At 42.2% G+C, this 23,890-nt stretch overlaps 2 protein-coding genes and 1 pseudogene across 2 annotated transcripts; 1 reads left to right on the forward strand and 2 right to left on the reverse strand.

Moving 5' to 3' along the window:
• Positions 1-1,771: 1,771 nt before the first annotated feature.
• On the reverse strand, positions 1,772-17,890 carry LOC146363581 (CD209 antigen-like protein C). The gene is made up of 7 exons (XM_084918989.1): positions 17,746-17,890; positions 17,517-17,627; positions 9,961-10,026; positions 3,625-3,750; positions 3,233-3,375; positions 2,872-2,978; positions 1,772-2,143 (listed from the first exon to the last, which is right to left on the reverse strand). Exons 1-7 carry the CDS (start codon positions 17,888-17,890, stop codon positions 2,023-2,025), a joined length of 819 nt encoding a protein of 272 aa, XP_084775115.1. The 3' UTR covers positions 1,772-2,022.
• Positions 14,525-15,801, forward strand: LOC146363582 (uncharacterized; annotated as a pseudogene).
• Positions 17,891-19,129: 1,239 nt separating the features above from the next.
• Positions 19,130-23,170, reverse strand: LOC146363583 (uncharacterized). The gene is made up of 7 exons (XM_084919962.1): positions 23,012-23,170; positions 21,866-21,982; positions 21,182-21,313; positions 20,997-21,101; positions 20,599-20,741; positions 20,232-20,344; positions 19,130-19,503 (listed from the first exon to the last, which is right to left on the reverse strand). The coding sequence occupies exons 1-7, from the start codon at positions 23,133-23,135 to the stop codon at positions 19,383-19,385; spliced, it is 855 nt and encodes a 284-aa protein (XP_084776088.1). The 5' UTR covers positions 23,136-23,170; the 3' UTR covers positions 19,130-19,382.
• Positions 23,171-23,890: the final 720 nt, after the last annotated feature.

Raw genomic sequence — 23,890 nt, forward strand, 5'->3', positions numbered from 1 at the left:
AGGAAGAGTGGCCGCTGCTGGGCTTCCTTGACTAGGGCCGTGGTGTTAGCTGCCCAGGAGAGGTCTGCAGAGATGTGGACGCCAAGGAATTTGAAGGACTCCTCTCACACTATACATTCTCTGTTGATATGCAGTGGGGCAGGGGCACTTCTGTTCCACCTGAAGTCCAGGATGAGTTCCTTCGTCTTGGTGATGTTAAGTGCCAGGTTGTTTGATGCACACCATTTTCCCAGTCTCAGGACCTCATCTCTGTAAGCCGCCTCATTTCCCCCTGTGATCAGCCCCATCACTGTTGTGTCATCAGCAAATTCGACAATGATGTTCTCTGGGTGGGCGGGACTGCAGTCAGATGTGTAGAGGGAGTAGAGTAGGGGGCTTAGTACACAGCCCTGGAGAGCCGGTGCTGAGAGTGCGAGGGGAAGAGAGGTGAGGACCCAGTTTCACCCGCTGGGGTCTGTTGGCCAGGAAGTCCTTTATCCAAGAGCAGGTGGGTGGCGGGAGCCCCAGGTTGGCTAACTTTGTGATCAAAATGTCTGCTATTTATTGTGTTAAAGGCAGAGCTGAAGTCAATGAAGAGCATTCTGACAGACCTCCCCTGTTGTTCCAGGTCTGTCAGTGCTGTGTGGAGTGCGATGGCTATGGCGTCCTCGGTCTCGATCTGTTAGTATGTGAATTGGTGTCCAGACAGACTGACCACGCACATCATAGACATAGTTTTTTTCCTTCTTTTTAGAATCTTCGGATCACGTGCCGAACCGTGGAGTGGGATCAGTTCGGATTATGGATCAACCGTGATTCGCTGCACCACTAATGTATATATATGTATATGTGTGTGTGTGTGGTGAACATGTAGTGAAATAAATATCTAAATATTTGTATGTATTATTGCAAATCCACTAGTCTGAAAAATAATGATGCTGCTCTATGTTCACTTCATCTCAGCACCTGTTTGTGTCACTTCTTCTGATGCTGCAGACTGCTGTGCCTATTTCATATTTGAATAGACCTTTTATAGTTTTCTTCCACTGTTTTTATTTTGTTATTCACATCTAAGAAAGACATGGTACAGAGAGGGTGGAGCTGCCTGTAGCTGTCTGTGGTGCTGAAGCTTTCAAACATTTCATACCAACACTGACTACAACTGTGACCACAGGGGGGCAGCATAGAGCCAGAGAGTGTTAGTGTAGCTGTTCACCCCTATAGTAAGAAACAAGAAGACTGATGAAGGAAAAGCTTCTTCCACTGGTGTAACACACAGGTTTGTATGAAGTCACACTAACTAACCAGCAGTAACCCACATTTGATCAAAGCAGGGGCAGAACTTTAATAACAGGTTATAATGTGTCATCACAGTTGTTGTCAATCCAAACACACTTTCTGATTTTTGCTGTTTATTGTAAAAGAACAACACACTTGTGGTCTGACCTAATGCTGTAGTGCAAAAACAACTTTACAAAGTCATCAACACAGAAAACCTCATACGAAATATTTGGCTTCCATATCCATCTTACAAAAAAATTGAAAAACAACTTCCATATTGAATGCAATATTAAATTTAAATTTAATAAAGAATTAAATTTAGATTTAATGTCTTTCTGTCACTTTCACATACACAGAGGTATAAAAATGTCCTTCTGATATTCCAGCTGATCAGAACCTTTAAAATTCTTATTAATCAAACATATTTTTTTCTGAAATTTTAGAAACAAAACATTTACTGTAGTTTTAGGACCAACAGGCTGATGAATAAACCAAGTAAACCAAGTTAAGACAAGCTGCACTTTGACTTTTATTAGAACAATTTGCTGGAACTACAGAGTAATGAAGTACTTCAAGTTTTTGTGTGGATGACTTCCAACCTTACTGTACAGCACAGAGCACAGAGGGACAATATATGTAATCAATATATGATGCAGAATGAACAAGTAAAGACTGTAAGCTGAGTCTGAGGCTCATGCAGGACATTTCATAGTGAGGTGTCTTTGGTTGGATTATTCCAACATTTACATCAAAGCACCAAACTCATTTCTCACAGATGAAGGTCTTTGAATTAGAATAATATGACCGTGTCCATCTCCCATCATTGTCACAGCAGGCTCCATAGTAACCAGAAAAAGCATCTGACCATCCTGCTGCCCAGAACCTGTCAGAGAGATCAAATCTGATATGAAACTGGACTAAACTCATAACTATTGTCACATTCATATAAATATGAGTCTCTTTTGGAATATTTCCAATATTTCCTGTATTTCTTTCCCAGGTTTCTCGCCCACTTTCCCTCCTTTAGACTTTTCTCTGAGAATCATCATGCACACTAAAACAGCTTTCAAGCTTTGATGAATATGAAATCTTCCTGCTGTAAAAATGGAGAATAAAAAGAAGTCAGAGCTGACTTTCTGCTGTTTGAAACTGTTTTGTCAGCTGTTTACAGACATCACTTTGAAATGTGTGTCTATCAGGTCATATTTACTGAAGCTTCTTCCTTCATATGTTCTGAAGTTTTACAAACACCAAAGAAGAAGAGACAGGAATTCTCTGAAACAGTTTTTGTTCTGTGAGAAAAGAAACATTACAGCACAAAAACCATGAAGACAAAGTGAACAAAGTGAAATGTGTCGGTCGCTGCTTTGAACATTTTTAATCCTGACTTCTTCAAACTGACTTGTTGTAACTGAACGTCATCACAGACTGCAGATGAAGAGAGTTCAAGCACAGCTGTTCATTCAAAGGAGGATTTCTGCTTTTCTTTACATTCAGTTTGTGGGGCTGTTGGAAAATAGCTCAACTCATGTATTGCTGATCTATCTTCCAAAACATCAATGTTTCACTTCTAAATAATAACTCTGGAATAGAAACAAACTAATGTCTCACGTTTCTGTCAGCGCTGATCCGTCCACCCATTCCCATTCATATCCTCCTGATGTCTGTTTGGATCTCAGACCAATCCAGGACTCTCCTCCAAATTTACTGACAAATTCCTGTTTGAGAAGAGACACAAATATTGTCTCCAGTCATAATTCAGCACTTCTGTTGTAGTGACATCATCTTGTGAATATGTCTGAAGGAAGAATAAATGTGATGAAACTTTTCTTCCATTGTGCAGAAATCAGAGAGAAATCCATCAGAGTGCAGACAGGAAGCAGGTCACAGACTGACAGCAGGTCAAAAACACAAGTAACAGATGACTGTCAGCTCCATCAAAGATCACACAGACATGAACAAACACACCCACCTGTTCCTCTTTGCTGTTTATCATCACCAGATCAGCTCCTTTGGTCTTACAGTGGTTTTGGCTCTCAGACCAAGTTTTCCTCTCAGTGGATTTAAAGTAACATCTGCTTCCAAATCTCGTCCATCGATCAGGACACCACTTCCCTTAAAGTCAAACACATGTTTTAAAGTCAGACTCATGTTGTATCACATGAATCTTTGGTCCCTGTCATTTTCCCTGTAAATACTTCATTTAAACTCAGGTTTTCTCTCTTATTCATAATTAACTGAAACTTACATTTATACAGAGAAACTGTTACACAGCATCAAACATTTAGGATTCAAAACAAAGACACAATCAGGTTATCACTGTGTAACACTGATGTTTTCTATTAGTTATTCAAACTTTATTACCTTCTATCTTCTCCTTCAGCTTCTTCACTTCTTCCTGTAGCTGACTGTGGTTTTTACTCAGTTCATCATAACGGCTCTGTAACTGAGTCAGGCTGGTTTTTGTGTCTTTACAGAAAAACAGATTAAAATTAAGTTAAAATGTTCTACAAATATATCTGTGATATAAGAACTTGGTATTTGCTTACCTTGAAGTTCATCTTGGAGCTCACTCTTGTTCAAAGCATCTAAAATATTTTAGTGAAACCAAAATAAAATAAAATAAAATAAAATGAGTGAAACATTGAGCAGAAATAATCTTCTTCCTCTGCTTTGTCAAATATATCAATAAGAGTCAGAAACTTGTGCAGCCATTGTTCTTTAACATGTCCTGTGGGTGGAGGTGTTAGAACTACAGGAAATCTGATGAGCTAAATACGTATCAACTGAACAAAAACCACTGACAAGATTCAGAATAATTGTGCTTCAGTGTGGAGGAAGAAGGTGAAGAATCAAACAGCATTTTTACACCTGTAGTCAGAGATGTTATCTTTATGCTTTGAAAGAATAGATTCTGACTCATGTGACATGTGCCTGTTCTCACTGAAAATATGTCTTTTTACATTCAGTCAAAGCTGCTCTGAGGCTTCAACACTTCCTCATATCAAAGGTGTTTCCTTTTTTTTTTTTTTTTTTTTGCCTGTCCCTTTTGATTCTTTTGCCATCAGAATTATTGTCTAAAGGCAAATAAAGATGCCCAACGGATTTACTTTACCAAATTGACCATCCCAGCCTTGCCGTAATGGTCCATTTGATTCACCTTTTATTGTTTATTTTATTTTCACTTGCTGAATACGGGACAGACTTGACTGGGGGAAAGAAGGGGAGAAAGAAAGAGGGAAAGAAAAACAGCTGAGAAGAGGGACGGGGGAGAAGGGCAAAAAACAAAAACCAGCAGAATAAGCAGAGAAAAAAATGCATCTAACAATCACCTGGATCACCTGTTGAGAAAGAAAAAAGAAAACAAGCAGAAGAAAACAAGAGTAATAGAATAAACAACATCACAATGATATATGGGAATATGACAGTAAATACTAAATATTGAACATTATTGTGCAGCACGTAAGATCGACAGCACACAGTGTGCTTTGAGGTAGGAGCCAAAAAGGGTTTAGTTTGTGTGTGTGAGCACCCGTGTGTACACCTGTGAGCATGGACGCGCTTGTTTTTTTTAAAAGGTTCCTTCATGTAATGATCTGCTAGAGGGTGTGGGGGGGCCACAGCCCCGTCCTCCAGGGCATGAAGCAGGTATGGAGGAGATCAAAACTCCAGACATCCAGAGGCCCTCAGAACACAAGAGACCAAGGAAGACCAACAGAGGAGCAGCCGCGCCACTGTCCCAGAAAGAGCTGAGGAGAGTCCCAGATGAGGGGTCACTCAGCAGCCGCGGAGCAGAAGCCAGGGAGGGTTGCAGTGACACGCCCGTGAGCTCCGCCGGCAGCCAGCTGCGCCTGAGTGACCGAGCCCCAGGCCGAGAGGCCGAGGGCACCCCACCCCTGAAGGAGCCCGAGTGAGCCCCAGGCTCCAGGCCCCGATAAGCAGCCACCAAGGAGTGAGCCGGTGCGTACCTGGACGCCCATCCCCGGACACAAAGAACCACCAACGCACCGATGTCTGAGGGAGTCCGCCACCGGCAGGGGAAGTTATCTGTATGCTTTGAAAGAATAGATTCTGACTCATGTGACATGTGCCTGTTCTCACTGAAAATATGTCTTTTTACATTCAGTCAAAGCTGCTCTGAGGCTTCAACACTTCCTCATATTAAAGGTGTTTCCATGTGATCAGGTACTTCCTGTATTTGCTGTGGCAGAAGGACACGTTCTGGTTGTGAAGCTGCATGTTTGTTGGCTGCTGGGATTCAGTATCAGTCATACATTCATTTGCAGCCAAGATCCCATCTTTGTACCTCAGACTGCTGAAGACTCACACTGACTGACTGCAGCATCTCATATAGCACACACAGCATAAGTGTCTATGATACAGTAACAGACTGAACTTTGACCTGTTGTTATGACTGTCATCATATTTGTGTCATTTTGTGTAACTGCTGTGTTTTTCTGTCCTTCATGCAAAGCTCTGCATGCTGTGCCTCAGCTGTGACTGAATGAGAGGATGATAATGGGCATGTGCAGGTACTCTGCTGTGATTGGTGCACCAACATGCTGCCTAATGATTACATAAAGAGCCAAGATGGCCGCCGTATGCAGAGGACTCATTGGCTGTATCCCAATTCAGGGTCTGCAGCCTTAAAGTACGCAGCCTAAACGATCCTCAAGGGCCGCGCACTCAAAGACCGCTAAGGCCGGAAGTGCGAGGCTTGTGAAATGGGACGGTCTAGCCTCCGTTGCGCTTCCCAGGTTGCCTAGCAACCATGATACTAACAGCTGGAAACGTTTCATTCAGCTTTGTTTGACAGAAATGAAGGAGAAAATCTTTTGTTCATTTGTTTGTTTGTTTCTGCATGAGCTTTGATCATTCTCTGATTAAGCTCAGCTATTGAACGGCGTATATTTTAAAGTAAAGGCTTTAAAACCAAGTTAGTACAAACGTCACTATTGTCACATAACTTTGCCGACATGTGGCCAACAGGAATGTTTTAATGTTCTTCGTTATTAAACATTTGCACATAAATAAGTGACATAATATTCAGCACTTACTTAAAGTTTACTCTTCGGGCGCCCCTCATCCGCCGTTTTTTTTTCGGCAAAATTATCCACACCCACCGCCGCGCTATGCATTCTGGGATATGTTGGGCCACGAAGTCTACACCACCACGTCCTTAAAATTTAGGGAAATGAAGGACGCATCTGAGGGCCGCATTTCGAGCAGCCTTCGAATTGGGACAGCCTTCGTCGCGTCGCTGTGACGTAATTGGCCTTAAAATGCGGCCTTTAAGGCTGCAGACCCTGAATTGGGATACAGCCATTCAGCTTTTCCTTGTTCCAACCTGCCACACCTGTGCAGCTCTGTAATGGCTGCAGTTAATATCTACCAACCATCAGTGTAACAGCTGTTGAAATGCTAGTGTTTCACCACTAGGTGGAGCTATTGTAATGTTAATGTCATTAACACATTTTATTTTTGGATGTTTTTTTATGTTTTATGTTTTCTGAATCATGGGGAGGAAATGGAATTTGTCATGTTAGTTTCAGTTAGGTTTTTGTGTGTTTTACACCTTTTTGTGTTTTTGTGGGCTGATATTTAACTTTTCCCCTTTGTCTCGTTTAGGTAGGTCACTTTTTTGAGTTAGCAGTATTGGTTGTTATCAGGTTTTGGGTAGACTTCTGTTACTCTGACGTCTTTTATGGGCCCAAGATTTAGACTTTCCTGTATACTTTGACCAAATTTGTTTTGGAGTTGTTGTTGTTTTTTTTTACTTTCACCTGTGCCTGACTTTCCTTCACTGCTCGGTCCATCACAAGCTCTCACTGTTTCACTTTGAAGCAGGTTGTGTTATGGTCCTGTGATTTAGATTTTTTTGGCCTTTCTATTTTTCTTTATGTAAGTTTGTGATTCTTGGGTTGTTATTCATGTATTTTTTTTCTCTTCGTGTATGAGTTTTGTTATTTTTTATTTATTTTTATATATTATATTGTCAGTGTTCTGCCCTTTTGTGTAAAGTTTCTGTCAGTGTTGGAGCCATTTTATGTTTTTGGTGCTATTGTAATTTCTCAGCACAAGAGGGAGTAGTAACCCTACTTGCCACTGTCGCCATAACCTTTTAATCCAGGTTCAGTGGTGCTCAGGTGTGATGAGATGGGACAGAGGCAAACAGTGTTTTGACCGTGTATCGGCGTGAATCAGGTCGTGTGAGATCCTTTTGGTGTCATCTTCAGAAATTGGAATATGGAAACTTGAGCTTGAGGCAAATGTTGGATCGATGTTGTTGAAATTAGAACAATAAAGATTAAATTTTTAATTTCAAGCAAAAGATTAATGGACACTTACTTTGCACAGGTCAGAGCACCTGTCACTCATCTTCTTGATCTTCGATTAGCGATGTTTGGCCCTACAGTCCCTGATTTTGCCTTTGTTTGATTACTTTCTCTTTAACCTTTGTTTAACCTGTGTCTGCTGTGTTTGGTATTTAGTTTACTTTCTTTGTCTGTTTTTCTGTGATTAGGTTCAGCTGTGTTCCCCTCCTGTTTCATCTCTTTTTTGCTTCACTCCGCACGCGAGCCTTGTGTTTGCGCTGAGCAGAAGGGAGAGGGGCGGTAGTTACACTCTCAGCAGCACAGGAACAGAGCGGGAGGGAGAGAGAGAGAAAGAGAGCCAGGGACAACAACAATAGACAACATCATCACAATAGAAAGGTGTAGTAATGAAAATGAGTGACATGAAGAAAAGAAGCACAATCTGGAACCATTTATATTTCATTGACAGTACAAAGTGTGAGTACAAGAAAATAATTATTATAATATGATCTGTTAAATTTGTTTAGATCAGAGGAATAAGGAAGGACTGGTCTGTGTTTTAGTTTGGCTTAGCTGTAGCCTGAGAGTGTTTAGAAGGAAAGGAATTTATGGACACTGGGGGTCTGTTTGCCATATAAGGAGACAGGAAGCTACAGTTGGGGGTTGCTGATGCTGATGCTTGTACCTTTAATAAAACTCATAATTGTTATAAACTTAGAAGTAGGTTTGTAGGAGACTCTCCACCTTATCTGTAAATGTAAGACAACAAGAGGCCACTGGCCCAGTGGATGCAGAGTGGGGGTCTCGGTGTTTGTAATATGTTAACTCTGTTTTCTATGTTGTGTAGAGGAATTTGGTGTAGCTTGGGTGAGATTACTTTTATGACCCCCAGGACGTCACGTATACAGACACACAGACACAAAGTACTTTGACTGTTACGACACACCCACACCTACATGCACACTCACTCACGTACACACGGGTATGCGCACACACAGGCACTCACGTGCTCGTGCATACACACAGACACAGAGTTTGCAGCACACCGTGGGGGTTTTATGATGGGGTCACTTCTATAAAGCTGGCTGTAACAGACAAAGGAGTGAAGATCTGCAGAGGGACACCGGCCTTGCACATCTTCCCTTCTAGAAGATGCATGCTTAAATGAAGATGAATAAAGATGAATAAAGGTTTTGTGAAATGACTACTGAGTTCCGGTGCCGTCTCTGGATGCCCGAGGAATAAAAAGAACCAGGTGAAACTGATTTCGGAACACAAGGCAGAGTGTAGAGTCTGCAAGAAAAGGATATCATATAGAGCCGGCTCCACAAACAACCTGCACAGGCACCTGAGAACTGTCCACCGCCTAAACCAACGCAGAGCTCTGTTAAACAGTTTTTGCAGAAGTCTGTGACCCCAGCAAGACAGAACTCAATTGATAAAGAGCTGGCAAAAATGATTGCACTTTCAGAAAGTTTATTCATGCACTGAATCCTATGTATGCAATTCCAAGCAGGAAAACACTCTCCCAAAAAATCATCCCGGGCCTATATGACAGAGAACGTGCATCTTCTTTTTGTTTTGCATGTTAATTTATATTTTGTTGTGTTGTGGGTTTTTTTGTTGTTGTTTCACTTTAAATTTGTTTAAAAGGTAAAAGCTGAAAACTTAAATCGTTAAAACTGGAATTGTAAATAGTTTGTTTTTGTATTTTATAATTTTTTTTTTAAATTTAATGTGGAGTGAATAAATAAAAGCGCATTTATATAATAAACATACATAAATAAAACATATTTTTTATATTAGTAATTCATTTTGTACATAATTTTACATTGTTGTTAAGAATTAATTAATTAAACCAACAAAACAACCTAAAGAGAGGGTTGAGAGCCAAAAGAGACGGATGTTTTTAGTGAGCCGAGCCAAAAGAGCCGGTTCTCTAAAAAGAGCCAGAATTCCCATCACTAGTATTCATTCCCATTGTTTCCCTCGCCCTTTGTCCAGTCGTCTCACTAGCTGTGCTGTTCCTACTCTTTTTGTGTGTTTTTCTTGTACCTCATGGATTTTTGTTTCTTACCAGTACCATCTGTATTTTCCTGGAATAAACACACTTTATATTTAACATTTGTCCACCATGTTCTGCATTTGGGTCCTGAAGCTTCCGCCACACCGTGGACAACATAACCTGATAGTTTGTAGGGCTGAGCTGCCTTTGACTTTGAACAGTTTTCTCCTGATTATGTTAGTTTGGGAGGTCAGCAGCTGTAACTTGTTTTGTTTCTTTTTATCAGATTATCTTTACACAAGAACCTGATTTAAAACATAAAATTAACCCAATCTCAAATACAGTCATCTCCAACTTTATTAAGTATTAATAGTTTCTTACCTTCCATCTTGTCCTTGAGCTTCACTTCTTTCTGCAGCTGCTCTTTTTCCAAACTCACTAAAATATCTGGTTAGAAATGCAACAAAACAGGAAATTAATTTCAAATTTCAAATCATTCCACTTTCCCAGATGGACTTTTTTATTCTCACTTTAGATGAATGGAACTAACATTAGCTTGTTAGCTAGCTGTTTAATACACCAAATGAACTAACTACTTGACATAATGACAGACGGCCACTGTCTAACGTAGTGTGACTGCACCTGTATCAGTCTGCAGCAGATTCTGCTGCCTGTCTGCTTTTTGATATAAGATAAGATAAGATAAGATAAGATAAGATAAGATAAGATAAGATAACCTTTATTTTTGTTTTGTCACAGCAGGAAGTGGACAGTGCAAAAGTTATATAGCAAAACTTAGAATATAATACGAATAATGTACTGTACCCAACTGTAAAGAATAGAGTAAAATAGAATAAAATATACAATAGGATAAAAATAGAATGCAAATGCTTTATACAACTGAGTAAAAATACAACTTTGTCAGAGAAGAGTATTGCACTTAGTCTTATTGCACATGTGTGGATGTGTGTGTTTGATCAGTTGCAAAAGTCTTTATTGTGGAGTCTGACAGCAGTGGGGAAGAAAGACCAGCAAAATGTCTCCGTCCCACACCGTGGGTACTGCAGCCACTGAAGGAGCTGCTCAGTGCTGTCAGAGTCTCCTGCATGGGGTCGGAGATGTTGTCCAACAGGGATGAAAGCTTAGCCCCCATTCTCCTGTCACTCACCACCTCCACTGGGTCCAGAGGGCATCCTAGATCCCTTCGAATCAGCCTGTTCAGTCTCTTCCTGTCCCGGGCAGAGATGCTGCCACTCCAGCAGACCACACTGTAAAAGATGGCTGAGGCCACCACAGAGTCATAGAAGGTCTTCAGGAGTGGGCCCTCCACTCCAAAAGACCTGAGTCTCCACAGAGGTACAGCCTGCTCTGCCCTTTCCTGTAGAGGGCGTCTGAATTATAAGTCCAGTCCAGTTTATTGTTCAGATGAACACCAAGGTACCTGTAGCTGTCCACAGCCTCAGTGTTCGTACCTTGGATGTTTAGTAGTTGCAGTGGAGGATGTTTGTGCCTGCAGAAGTCTACCACCAGCTCCTTGGTTTAATTTAATATAATCACAGAATCACCGTGTTTTTTTCACTCCACCTCCACAACACACACAAGATATGAGCCAGGAATCATGCACACAGACACACACCTGCTAATCAGTGCTAAGTAACAGACTCATGAAATACTAGAAGCTCAGTCAGCAAAACCAACGTGTTGGTCAGGCTGTACCACACAGCAGCTCATATTATTGATCAGAGAATTCCATTTAAAATGCCACCGTGCAGTTTTTATGAAGAGGAAACTATCCTTAGAGACCAAAACTCATTTGGTCCTGAATGGAAACATGTTTTTAAGGCAGCAAAGGTGCTCATTTTAACATGGGAGTCTGTGGGGACTGACTCGCTTTCAGAATCAGCCTCCAGTGGTCATTAAAGGAACTGCAGTTTTTGCTGCTTCTGTGTTGGCTTCATGTACTTCCTGTATTTGCTGTGACAGAAGGACACGTTCTGGTTGTGAAGCTGCATGTTTGTTGGCTTCTGGGATTCAGTATCAGTCATACATTCATTTGCAGGAGAAGTTCAGAGGTTGTATCTTATCTTACAGCATATGGACAGGATGATGCTAACAAAGTCAAGTCAGTCAAAGTCAGTCAAAGTCAAAGTCAAAGTAAACTTTGTCATCTCCAGTGTTGGGAAGGTTACTTTTAAAATGTATTCCACTAAGTGCCACCAGATCCTTGATTCTCTGCAGGTGGTGCTCTGTCTGGTCCTGCAGCTCTCCCCACCGATGGCGCCACGTCGCTGCCTGCTCCCGTTGCGTGGCCGCCCGCGCTGGCCACCATTGAGAGTTTACAGTATGAGTGATTTCAGGAATCTGATGGCTTGCAGGAAAAAGCTATCTCTGGAGTATCAGGCCCCAATGCTGCGATAGCGGTTGCCGGATGGGAGGAGGGGTCAAGTATGATGCAGGAGGCCTTACTGATGCAGTGTTTGTGAAAGATGCCCTGTAGCAGAGGGAGAGACGTTCCAGTGATCTTGGCAGCTGCATTGACGATCCGATGTAGCTGGCTGAGGTCGCCGACTTTGCAGTTACCGAACTACACGGAGATGCAGCTGGTCAGGAGCTCGCTATGGTGCTCCTGTAGAACATGGTGAGGGTGGGAGGAGGGAGGTTGGCCTGTTTCAGGCGCCTCAGGAAGTGGAGGCGCTGCTGGGCCTTTTTGGTGATGGAGGTGGTGTTGGTGGTCCAGATGAGGTCGTCTGAGATGTGAACTCCCAGGAACTTGATGCTGTTAACAGTCTCTACGTGGAACCGCGGATGCTGAGTGGAGTGTGGGTGGAGCGAGTCTTCTTGAAGTTGACAATCATCTCCTTGGTTTCGTCCACATTCAGTGACAGGTTGTTTTTGCTGCACCAGAACTCCAGCTGCTGAACCTCATCTCTGTACGCTGACCAACCACGGTTGTGTCGTCATCAAACTTGATGATTGGTTCGAGCTGTGTAGGGCGGTGCAATCGTGTGTCAGTAGCGTGAACAACAGTGGGCTGAGAACACAGCCCTGAGGAGCTCCTGTGCTCAGGCTGATGGTGCTGGAGGTGTTGTTGCTGATTCGGACGGACTGAGGCCTCTCTGACAGGAAATCTAGTATCCAGTAGCAGAGAGAGGTGCTCAGTCCCAACTTGCTGAGTTTGTCAAACAGTTTTTGGGGAATAATGGTGCTGAATGCTGAGCTCAAGTCAATGAACACCATTCTGACATAGGTGTCTTTCTTGTGCGGGTGGGAGAGAGAGAGGTGAAGTGGAGTGGAAATAGCATCCTCGGTCGACCTGTTCAGCCAGTATGCAAACTGCAGCAGGTCCAGTGAGCAGGGGAGGTTGCTTTTCACATGTGCCATGACAAGTCTCTCGAAGCACTTCATGATGATGAGGGTCAGGGCGATGAAATTCAGGCAGGATACTGAGGATTTCTTTGGCACCGGGATAATGGTGGTGGACTTAAAGCATGCTGGGACAATCATCTGGTTCAGGGATGAATTGAAAATGTCTGTGAAAACATCGGCCAGCTCATCAGCACAGTCTCTCGGCACGCAACCTGGGATGTTGTCTGGTCCAGCAACTTTCCGTGGGTTGACCTTGGTGAAAGTTCTCCTCAGGTCAGCTGCAGGCAGAGAGATGGTATGGTCGGTGGTGGTGGGCATGGCTTTCTTTGCTTTTGTGTTGTTCAGTGCATCAAACCATGCGTAGAACTTGTTCAGCTCCTCAGGAAACCACGTTTCCGTGAGGATGAAAACACAAAAGTTCTTAACTTTGTGCTGGGTCAAATGCTGGAGCCAAAGATAATCGATTTAACTGTCCAGGGAGCAAACGCTGGAGAGCGGGATGGATGGAAGTGCCCGGCGGAACAGGTTAGCCTTTAGCCTAGCGCTAGCACCGACACGCTTTCCTCGCTTTTGTTTACGTGCAAAGCGCCTCGCTGCCTCGGTGGGCAGTGGGGGAGTTAACAAACCCAGACTCCGAAGTTTCTCTGTCGGCAGATTAGTCATGGAAATTGTGCTCTTTTCACTGATTCTGATCAGAAATTGTCTATTGTAGGTGGTACGCATCGTGTCTCGGTCTTGAAAAAAAAACAAAACAAAACAAAAAAATCAGCCGCTGCCTGCTCATGGCGCCGCCGGTGTTTTTGAGGAGGCACAGCACTGTGCTACACTCACCTAGTGTAGCACATCTGAAAGAGCCCTTCTGGAGTGAAGGAGGATTCTGAGTCTGTGGTCCTGTTAGAAATCAGTGTGGATGTTTCTAACCACAAACACAGAATGACCTCTAGAACAAACAAGTGTGTGATTTTGACCATTTTACAAGTTAAAAATCATGCAACTGCTAAATTAACACATCTCAAATTCATTCTTTTCCTGAAATTGGTTTATTCTTCATGTACTAAATTTTGGGACATGTGTAATGAATAGGAAAAAAAATTACAACCACTTAAATCAAGAACCACGGAAGGTTCCTCTGGGTTGTCCTTCACTTGGTGTTCGCCCTCTCTGAGTATGACTTCCTGTTCCTGTTATGGTAAATGGCCTGTATTTATATAGCGCTTTACTAGTCCCTAAGGACCCCAAAGCACTTTACATATCCAGTCATCCACCCATTCACACACACATTCACACACTGGTGATGGCAGCTACATTGTAGCCACAGCCACCCTGGGGCGCACTGACAGAGGCGAGGCTGCCGGTGACCACCACCAGTAGGCAACGGGTGAAGTGTCTTGCCCAAGGACACAACGATCAAGACTGTCCAAGCCGGGGCTCGAACCGGCAACCTTCCGATTACAAGGCGAACTCCCAACTCTTGAGCCACGATCGCCCGATATATACATGTAACACGCTAATTATATTTACAGTATTCACTCACTGTGTCTTTACTGTTTAGTGTAGCTTAGCTCGTAGCCAACTCGCTACCAGCATGGCCTCTTCACCCGTCCCTGTTGCACTTTCCTGCTCATTATGTCAGAATTTTAGTTACTCCTCAACCTCCTTTAGCAGTAATGATACCTGTAATAATTGTAGCCTATTTGCAGCTCTGGAGGTCAGGATCATTGAATTGGAGATTCGGCTTCACACCCTTGAAAAATCTGTAGCTAGACATGGCCATGTAGCCAATGCAGCCACAGGTAGCGTAGGCCCTACTAGCTGCCCCACGGCAGACTGCCCCGAGCAGCTGGGGAAACAAGATGGCTGGGTGACGGTGAGGAGGAAGTGTAGTCCTAAATAGAATACCCAGGTACACCACCAGCCTTTTCTGTGTCTAACGGTTTTTCCCCACTCAGCAAAACACCCAGCAGGGGTCAAACTCTGGTAATTGGTGATTCTGTTCTCAGACATGTGAAGCAAGAGACACAAACAACCATAGTCAATTGTCTTCCAGGGACCAGAGCAGGCGACATTGAGGAAATGTAAAACTGCTGGGGAAGGGTAAACATGAATTCAGTAAAATTGTAATTCACGTCGGCAGTAATGACACCCGGTTACGCCAATCGGAGGTCCCTAAAATCAATATTGAATCGGTGTGTAACTTTGCCAAAACAATGTGGGACTCTGTAGTTTTCCCTGGTCCCCTCCCCAATCAGACCAGGAGTGACATGTTTAGCCGCATGTTCTCCTTAAATTGCTGGCTGTCTGAGTGGTGTCCAAAAAACAATGTGGGCTTCATAAAAAATTGGCAAACCTTCTGGAGGAAACCTGGTCTTGTCCCCACTCCTCCACTTTGGATGGAGCAGCTCTCATTTCTAGAAATATAGACAAATTTAGTAAATGCCCCAGACCATGGCTATCCAGATTTGGGACCAGGAAGCAGAGTTGCAGTGTTACACACCTCTCTGCAGCTTCCCTCCTCCTGCTACCCCCCCCAAAAACCCATCTCCATAGAGACTGTGTCAGCTCCCAAACAGACAAAAAACAAACTAAAAACCAGCAAAAAATGACTAAAACATAAAAAATCACAAAGAAAGAATAATACAGGATCCACATCTGAACCAAAGAGTAAAACAGTGAAATGTGAATTATTAAATATTAGGTGTCTCTCCTCCAAGTCTACTACAAGTCTACAAGTCATGTTAGTACATGACTTAATACATGACTTAAATTCCATAATGTTCAAAATCAGCACGATGGGAACTGAAGAGTAATGTTTCTCTACTTCCAGGTAGAGACAGAGATCGAAGCGACTACATATGAGAGCACATCAAGCCTGACATATGATTTAGTATTAAATACATTAGGTTACATAAAACTGGAGCCAGCTGTGATATTCAAAGTGATACGTGACGAGTGAATCCTTTCCAGTGTGTCCTCAGCTTTAGCTGCTGGTGGTTAGCCACTAATGTTTAGGGATGGGTACCGGTATCCGGTGCCAATATGGCACCAGTTCTGACATAAACGGTAGTAACCAGACCGAAATGCAGCGCACATTTCGGTGCTTTATTTTGGTGCTTTTTTTTCCTAAGATGTCACACACTTTGGATTCTAGCCAATCATTTTACCTTTCCGAGGATAGTAGGCGGGCCCAGGTATGTACGTTCTTTTAGAGCAGAGCTACAGATTAAAAATGCCCAAAGCGAAGCGGTCAAAGTCTGGCTGTACTTCACAGCAAAAGATGCAAACTCAGCAGCCTGCAACAAGTGCTTTAAGGTGATACTGTGCAAAGGAGGTAACACCTCGAATCTGATGAAACACCTGGCGACGTATAGCATTTTGTTAAAAGCCGAGAAATGCGCCGTATTTGATAGCTTGCTGCGAGACCTCACACCGTGCACATCTACTGCGGGTGTGGTGCCTGTTATCGGACCGGGAGTTAGCAACATCCCCCAAAAACCCGAAGAGGAGAGTCCTGGCCCCTAGCCCTGCCAGTGCAGCAGAAATGATGACGGATGATGATGCAGCAGCAGCCGTTCTTCTCTGCGTGAGTAGCTTAATGTTGTTCGTGTGTAATTTACATTGAGTAGGCTAACCACGTTATTACATTAATGCATGTAAGGTGAACTAGCAAACACCATCATAGCTACATGCGGCTGTCTTCTTGTTTGATGGCAGATACTCCCTTCACCCTGGCCAAGAAGGCTAAAATGACCAAAGAAAAAGAGGGAAACAGCTAAACATGAGAGGTTTTTGGAAAAAGTTTGTGTTTTTTCCATTGTTTAAGCACTGCTTCCAGCCAAGAGTGATGCCATATATGCCCCATAGCTGCAGAAAAGGCTAACATTGTTTTCTTTTTACAAAAAAACAGCTGAACATGATAGGTTTTTGGACCAATTTTGTGTTCTCCATTCTTTAAGCACCGGTTTGGTACTAGTATTGGATAAAGCCTAAACGATACCCATCCCTACTAACGTTAAAGGGTTATGGTAAATGGCCTGTATTTGTATAGCGCTTTACTAGTCCCTAAGGACCCCAAAGCGCATTCAGTCATCCACCCATTCACACACTGGTGATGGCAGCTACATTGTAGCCACAGCCACCCTGGGGCGCACTGACAGAGGCGAGGCTGCCGGACACTGGCGCCACCGGGCCCTCTGACCACCAGAGGGAAGTGTCTTGCCCAAGGACACAACGACCAAGACTGTCCAAGCCGGGGCTCGAACCGGCAACCTTCCGATTACAAGGCAAACTCCCAACTCTTGAGCCACGACAGCCTCAAGCTTGTCTTTAGTTAATTTAATTTACTGTAGATCCCATCAGTTAGCTGGGCCCCAGCACATTTTTAACCAGCCTGTAGGTGGTGAACATATTTCAGCAGTAGTGTAACATATATAAGAAAACTCTGCAGAGTGACTGTTTCTAACTGTAATATGAAGAGAGAACAGGAAGTAAACAGAATCAGGTCAACAACATCAAATAATTTCCCTTAAAATGTTAAAAATCACAAATCTAACATGATAAATAAAGTTGCTCACAGCGTGTTGAGATTCCAGCCAGAATCAGCAGATACAGCACTCCCAGGGTCACTTCAAAAGCTCTGAAACAGCTGCTGTCCACAGCTGGAAGCTTTCTCTGGGTGTGTTCATCTACAGGGAAAATACACAAAGAGTCCATTCATGGAGCACTAATGAGGGACTCTGGAGCTCCTTCTTCTTCCTCCCTTTTATTATCTGTAGTTTGTATTTTTAGTTCTTTCCTACTTACCAGCTTCTTGTAATCCACCAGCAGGGTTCTGCTCTCCATCGTCTAACATCTCCACCTCGATTTGCTCTCTTCCTCTTCCATCCTCATGGGTCCCTCTGCTGTATTTCACCCTGGAGTCATGGACACCTTGAGTTTGTGTCGCCATCTTAAGCTAAGAAGATATTTGACCGTCCGTCACTGTCTGCCTGTTTCTTTGAGTCAGGCAGCTTTGAACTGAAAATATCCAGGAAGTCAAACCAGAAGAGAGCCACAGTTTTCCTGTCACGTCATGATGTGTGAAACGCTGAGTTATTTATGAGCACTAACAGCATCCAACAAGATCTGAAGTTCAGTTCACTTCAAATGCAAAACTTTCACTGATGCAGTTTTAATTGATGACAAATGTGAACGAGTCAGAAACGAACAGCAGAATAAAGCACAAACACAGACAGCTTAAATACTTTTCTACATTTATTTGGAAAACTTTTCCGTTACATGCATTAATACATAGATACTTGTACACCAATACAAGCAAAGGCACAAATGTATTTGAAATGTTTGTCATAATGCACAGACACTGAGCTTGAACTGAGCAGCAGCAACATAAAAATAGCTTTCTCAGAAGCTGCTGTCATCACACAATATATATTGTTAGCAATGAGCGAATGTTTCTGATGCAGGAAATATGACGTCAGTGTGAACTCTTCAGTTATTTTGAGTTTACCAGCAGAGAAACTCACAGCATGCAACAAGATCTGAAGTCAGTTTGATGAATTGAAACGCTGAAATGTCTTTGATGCAGTTAGAATTCAATGAAATGCTGAAAATCATCTGAAGTGAAACACAACCAGGGTCTGTGGTCATTAGTTAAAAGCTTTGCACCAATCACATGTGGACACATACAGGCTGCAGGTAAAGGGTCCAAAGCAGGAAGTGTGTCACATGGAAACTGGCTCTGAAACTGTCTGATTCATGAAAGACGACTAAGGCCCACATTACAAAAAGACCCGAGTCATGTTCAGAGTCATCAACAGACTTTAACCGTGTCCACTGTGAGGGTTGTTGTTTCTGGACTTTTCCTTTCTGTCATGCTGAAATGAACTTTGACCTTCAGTGTGTTAACGCTGTGCAGGCAGCTCGCTGCAAACTAAGCAGGAAGATAAAGTTGTGTTTTGATGTAAGTGAAGAAGAAGAAGGAAAGTTGTTTTAAACTGATTCATCTTCACTTATTCACACGTTGTAAGTTTGACAAACTGAATTTGTGCTGGTTTCAGTCTCTTGGTTCCTGATTTGTAGCTAAAAGTAAGAAGCAGCTACTTTCAGCTGTTTGAGAGAAACTGAAGAAGACGTTTACTGAAGTTTTAGGACCAACAGGCTGATGAATAAACCAAGTAAACCAAGTTAAGACAAGCTGCACTTTGACTTTTATTAGAACAATTTGCTGGAACTACAGAGTAATGAAGTACTTCAAGTTTTTGTGTGGATGACTTCCAAGCTTACTGTACAGCACAGAGCACAGAGGGACAATATATGTAATCAATATATGATGCAGAATGAACAAGTAAAGACTGTAAGCTGAGTCTGAGGCTCATGCAGGACATTTCATAGTGAGGTGTCTTTGGTTGGATTATTCAAACATTTACATCAAAGCACCAAACTCATTTCTCACAGATGAAGGTCTTTGAATAAGAAGAACTGTACTGATGGCATTTCCCGTCATAAATACAGTAAACTGCATTGTCATCTGACCATGGATCTTGCAGTCCTTCTGCCCAGAACCTGTCAGAGAGATCAAATCTGATATGAAACTGGACTAAACTCATAACTATTGTCACATTCATATAAATATGAGTCTCTTTTGGAATATTTCCAATATTTCCTGTATTTCTTTCCCAGGTTTCTCGCCCACTTTCCCTCCTTTAGACTTTTCTCTGAGAATCATCATGCACACTAAAACAGCTTTCAAGCTTTGATGAATATGAAATCTTCCTGCTGTAAAAATGGAGAATAAAAAGAAGTCAGAGCTGACTTTCTGCTGTTTGAAACTGTTTTGTCAGCTGTTTACAGACATCACTTTGAAATGTGTGTCTATCAGGTCATATTTACTGAAGCTTCTTCCTTCATATGTTCTGAAGTTTTACAAACACCAAAGAAGAAGAGACAGGAATTCTCTGAAACAGTTTTTGTTCTGTGAGAAAAGAAACATTACAGCACAAAAACCATGAAGACAAAGTGAACAAAGTGAAATGTGTCGGTCGCTGCTTTGAACATTTTTAATCCTGACTTCTTCAAACTGACTTGTTGTAACTGAACGTCATCACAGACTGCAGATGAAGAGAGTTCAAGCACAGCTGTTCATTCAAAGGAGGATTTCTGCTTTTCTTTACATTCAGTTTGTGGGGCTGTTGGAAAATAGCTCAACTCATGTATTGCTGATCTATCTTCCAAAACATCAATGTTTCACTTCTAAATAATAACTCTGGAATAGAAACAAACTAATGTCTCACGTTTGTGTCAGCGCTGATCCGTCCACCCATTCCCATTTAGATCCTCCTGATGTCTGTTTGGATCTCAGACCAATCCAAGAGTGTCCTCTCATGTTCAGTTCATTGACAAATTCCTGTTTGAGAAGAGACACAAATATTGTCTCCAGTCATAATTCAGCACTTCTGTTGTAGTGACATCATCTTGTGAATATGACTGAAGGAAGAATAAATGTGATGAAACTTTTCTTCCATTGTGCAGAAATCAGAGAGAAATCCATCAGAGTGGAGACAGGAAGCAGGTCACAGACTGACAGCAGGTCAAAAACACAAGTAACAGATGACTGTCAGCTCCATCAAAGATCACACAGACATGAACAAACACACCCACCTGTTCCTCTTCGCTGTTTATCATCACCAGATCAGCTCCTTTACCCTGACAGGCTCTCCTGCTGTCAGACCAAGTTTTCCTCTCAGTGGATTTAAAGTAACAGTTGCATCCAAACCTCGTCCATCCTTCTGGACACCACTTCCCTTAAAGTCAAACACATGTTTTAAAGACAGACTTTGTGTCATGTTGTATCACATGAATCTTTGGTTCCTGTCATTTTCCCTGTAAAAACTTCATTTAAACTCAGGTTTTCTTTCTTATTCATAATTAACTGAAACTTACATTTATACAGAGAAACTGTTACACAGCATCAAACATTTAGGATTCAAAACAAAGACACAATCAGGTTATCACTGTGTAACACTGATGTTTTCTATTAGTTATTTAAACTTTATTACCTTCTATCTTCTCCTTCAGCTTCTTCACTTCTTCCTGTAGCTGACTGTGGTTTTTACTCAGTTCATCATAACGGCTCTGTAACTGAGTCAGGCTGGTTTTTGTGTCTTTACAGAAAAACAGATTAAAATTAAGTTAAAATGTTCTACAAATATATCTGTGATATAAGAACTTGGTGTTTGCTTACCTTGAAGTTCATCCTGCAGCTCAGTGTGATTCTTTTTGGTGTCATTGTAAACGTGGTTCAGTTTGTTGTATTTAGTCTGAACTTCTTCATGTTTGATTCGAAGTTTGTTGTTTTCACTCTTGTTCAAAGCATCTAAAATATTTTAGTGAAACCAAAATAAAATAAAATGAGTGAAACGTTGAACAGAAACAATCTGCTTTGTCAAATATATCAATAAGAGTCAGAAACTTGTGCAGCCATTGTTCTTTAACATGTCCTGTGGGTGGAGGTGTTAGAACTACAGGAAATCTGATGAGCTAAATACGTATCAACTGAACAAAACCCACTGACAAGATTCAGAATAATTGTGCTTCAGTGTGGAGGAAGAAGGTGAAGAATCAAACAGCATTTTTACACCTGTAGTCAGAGATGTTATCTTTATGCTTTGAAAGAATAGATTCTGACTCATATGACATGTGCCTGTTCTCACTGAAAATATGTCTTTTTACATTCAGTCAAAGCTGCTCTGAGGCTTCAACACTTCCTCATATCAAAGGTGTTTCCATGTGATCAGGTACTTCCTGTATTTGCTGTGGCAGAAGGACACGTTCTGGTTGTGAAGCTGCATGTTTGTTGGCTGCTGGGATTCAGTATCAGTCATACATTCATTTGCAGGAGAAGTTCAGAGGTTGTATCTTATCTTACAGCATATGGACAGGATGATGATCCCAGCTAACATCAGGAGGCACAGCACTCTTAGACCCAGTGTAGCACATCTGAAAGAGCCCTTCAGGACCGAAGGAGGATTCTGAGTCTGTGGTCCTGTTAGAAAGCAGTGTGGATGTTGGTTTGGTAAATGGACTAATTCTTATACAGCAGTCTTCTACTCTCCCAGAGTATACAGCATGCCTCATTCACACAAGCACTTCTAAACACAAGTGCGAACTAAACTACATTCACAATCCGATGAACGCATCGGAGGGTAACTTGGGGTTAGTATGTTGCCCAAGGATATTTGGCATGCAGACTGGAGGGGATCGAACCATCAACCTTCCTATCAGTAGCTGATCAGCTCTACCACCTGGCTGTGGCTCAGGTGGTAGAGCTGTTTGTTATTTCCTGTCACTCTGTCTATAATAGACCTGTGGTTTCATGAGCTCATCTCCACAAGAGTCAGACACCAAAATATGACATCCGCATTGTGTTTAACCCTCAAGTGTCCAAACGCTTTACGTGACCACAGCAACAGAACGGGGTTATGGATGAGATCATATATTAGTTAAATATGTCTTTAACCTACCATGAGACTGATGCGTTTATCTACGACACATATTCAGAAATGTTCTCATGTCTTTAAATATATTTTTCTCTCATTTTCATGGTAAAAATTTGACACATGTCTGCTTTAGAACTGATGTATTTCCTGATATTGCAGCTTCCCTTTAAAGGACCAGGTAGATGATATTTGTGTAACTGGGTTAGAAACAGCATCCAAACGCTCGCCCACAGCCTTCCTCTCTGCTCTGCTCACTCGTTTGTAAAGCAGCGTGTACTTCAGGATATCTTTGAATCTGGGCTGTTATCCACGATTCACTGTTTATTTTTACAAATGAAAATATAACAATAGCACATTTAAATATACAAGTCAGGGAGTAAAAGACCTTCCTTCGTCCCTTTAAAGTGTCCAAATCTGTTTTCTGTGCAGAGCGTCTGTTTAAAAGTCAGTAAGAGGAAATAATCGTACATCACAGGAAACAGCGAGTCAGGTAAAAAAGTTTGACGTTTGATGGGCAGTTTGTGAAAACTTAACTGTAACAAACCAGAAATAAAATGTTATTACGTTTCACTTACCTCCTCCTGCATCTGCACTCTCGTAGATATCCACCTCCCTCTGCTCCCACTCTGCTCCGTCCTCCTTTCTGCTGTATCTCACCTTCTTTGATAGATCTGGTTCAGCATAAATATCTGAGGACATCTTGAGAGGACGGAGACGCTGAGCAGGAGTTTAAACTGTACTCTAACAGGTGTGCAGTACTATAGTGACATCCTGTCCGCACACTGCTGTCACTCTGGCCAGCCTTCTTCCTGCTTTTGTACAGGAAGAAGCTTCAAGGAAGTAGCAAAGAAAGACAAACCACAAACTCCTCTGTGCAGAACGCAGTTCAGTTTTTATATTTGTAAAGTCACTGAGTTCAAATATTAAAGCACTGGAACAAGAAGAACTTCATTTTTCACGAACACGTTCACAGCTCAGATTAAAGGAAAAGTCACTTTGTCACTTATAGATTTATTTCTGCTGCACTTTAAAGAAACAAACTGTTAAACTGTCCAAGATTAGATGCGTTACTTCATATTAGATCATCTCTCAGTCGGTCCATCATGATGATGCTGTGATCCTCGTGTTTCTAGTACTGCCACCATCAGGCCAGATGTTGTTATTTCACGTGTTATGAGTTGTATTCGTTGCTATTTTGCTCCCTCTGTGATCTTTCCTGAAGACGACATGCAGAACAAACTGCATGCTTTCACTGCACTGCTGTGAATACTTTGAGGAAAACAGAAATATGAATCAACTGTGTAAAACATGGATCTATTTTCTGTGTGAACCCAAAGTGGAAGTGGAAGGTTTTTATTAACTGTGGCAACCTAAACGCTGCCTGATGTTCGTGCCTGTCTTACTCACAGAGCTGCAGCTCAGGACAGAAGGCCCAAGGTTAAGTGAAAGTCCAT

Source organism: Perissodus microlepis, chromosome 22, assembly GCF_051167445.1.
Source record: "Perissodus microlepis isolate ML-2025 ecotype Zambia chromosome 22, ASM5116744v1, whole genome shotgun sequence".
Lineage (NCBI taxonomy): Eukaryota > Metazoa > Chordata > Actinopteri > Cichliformes > Cichlidae > Perissodus > Perissodus microlepis.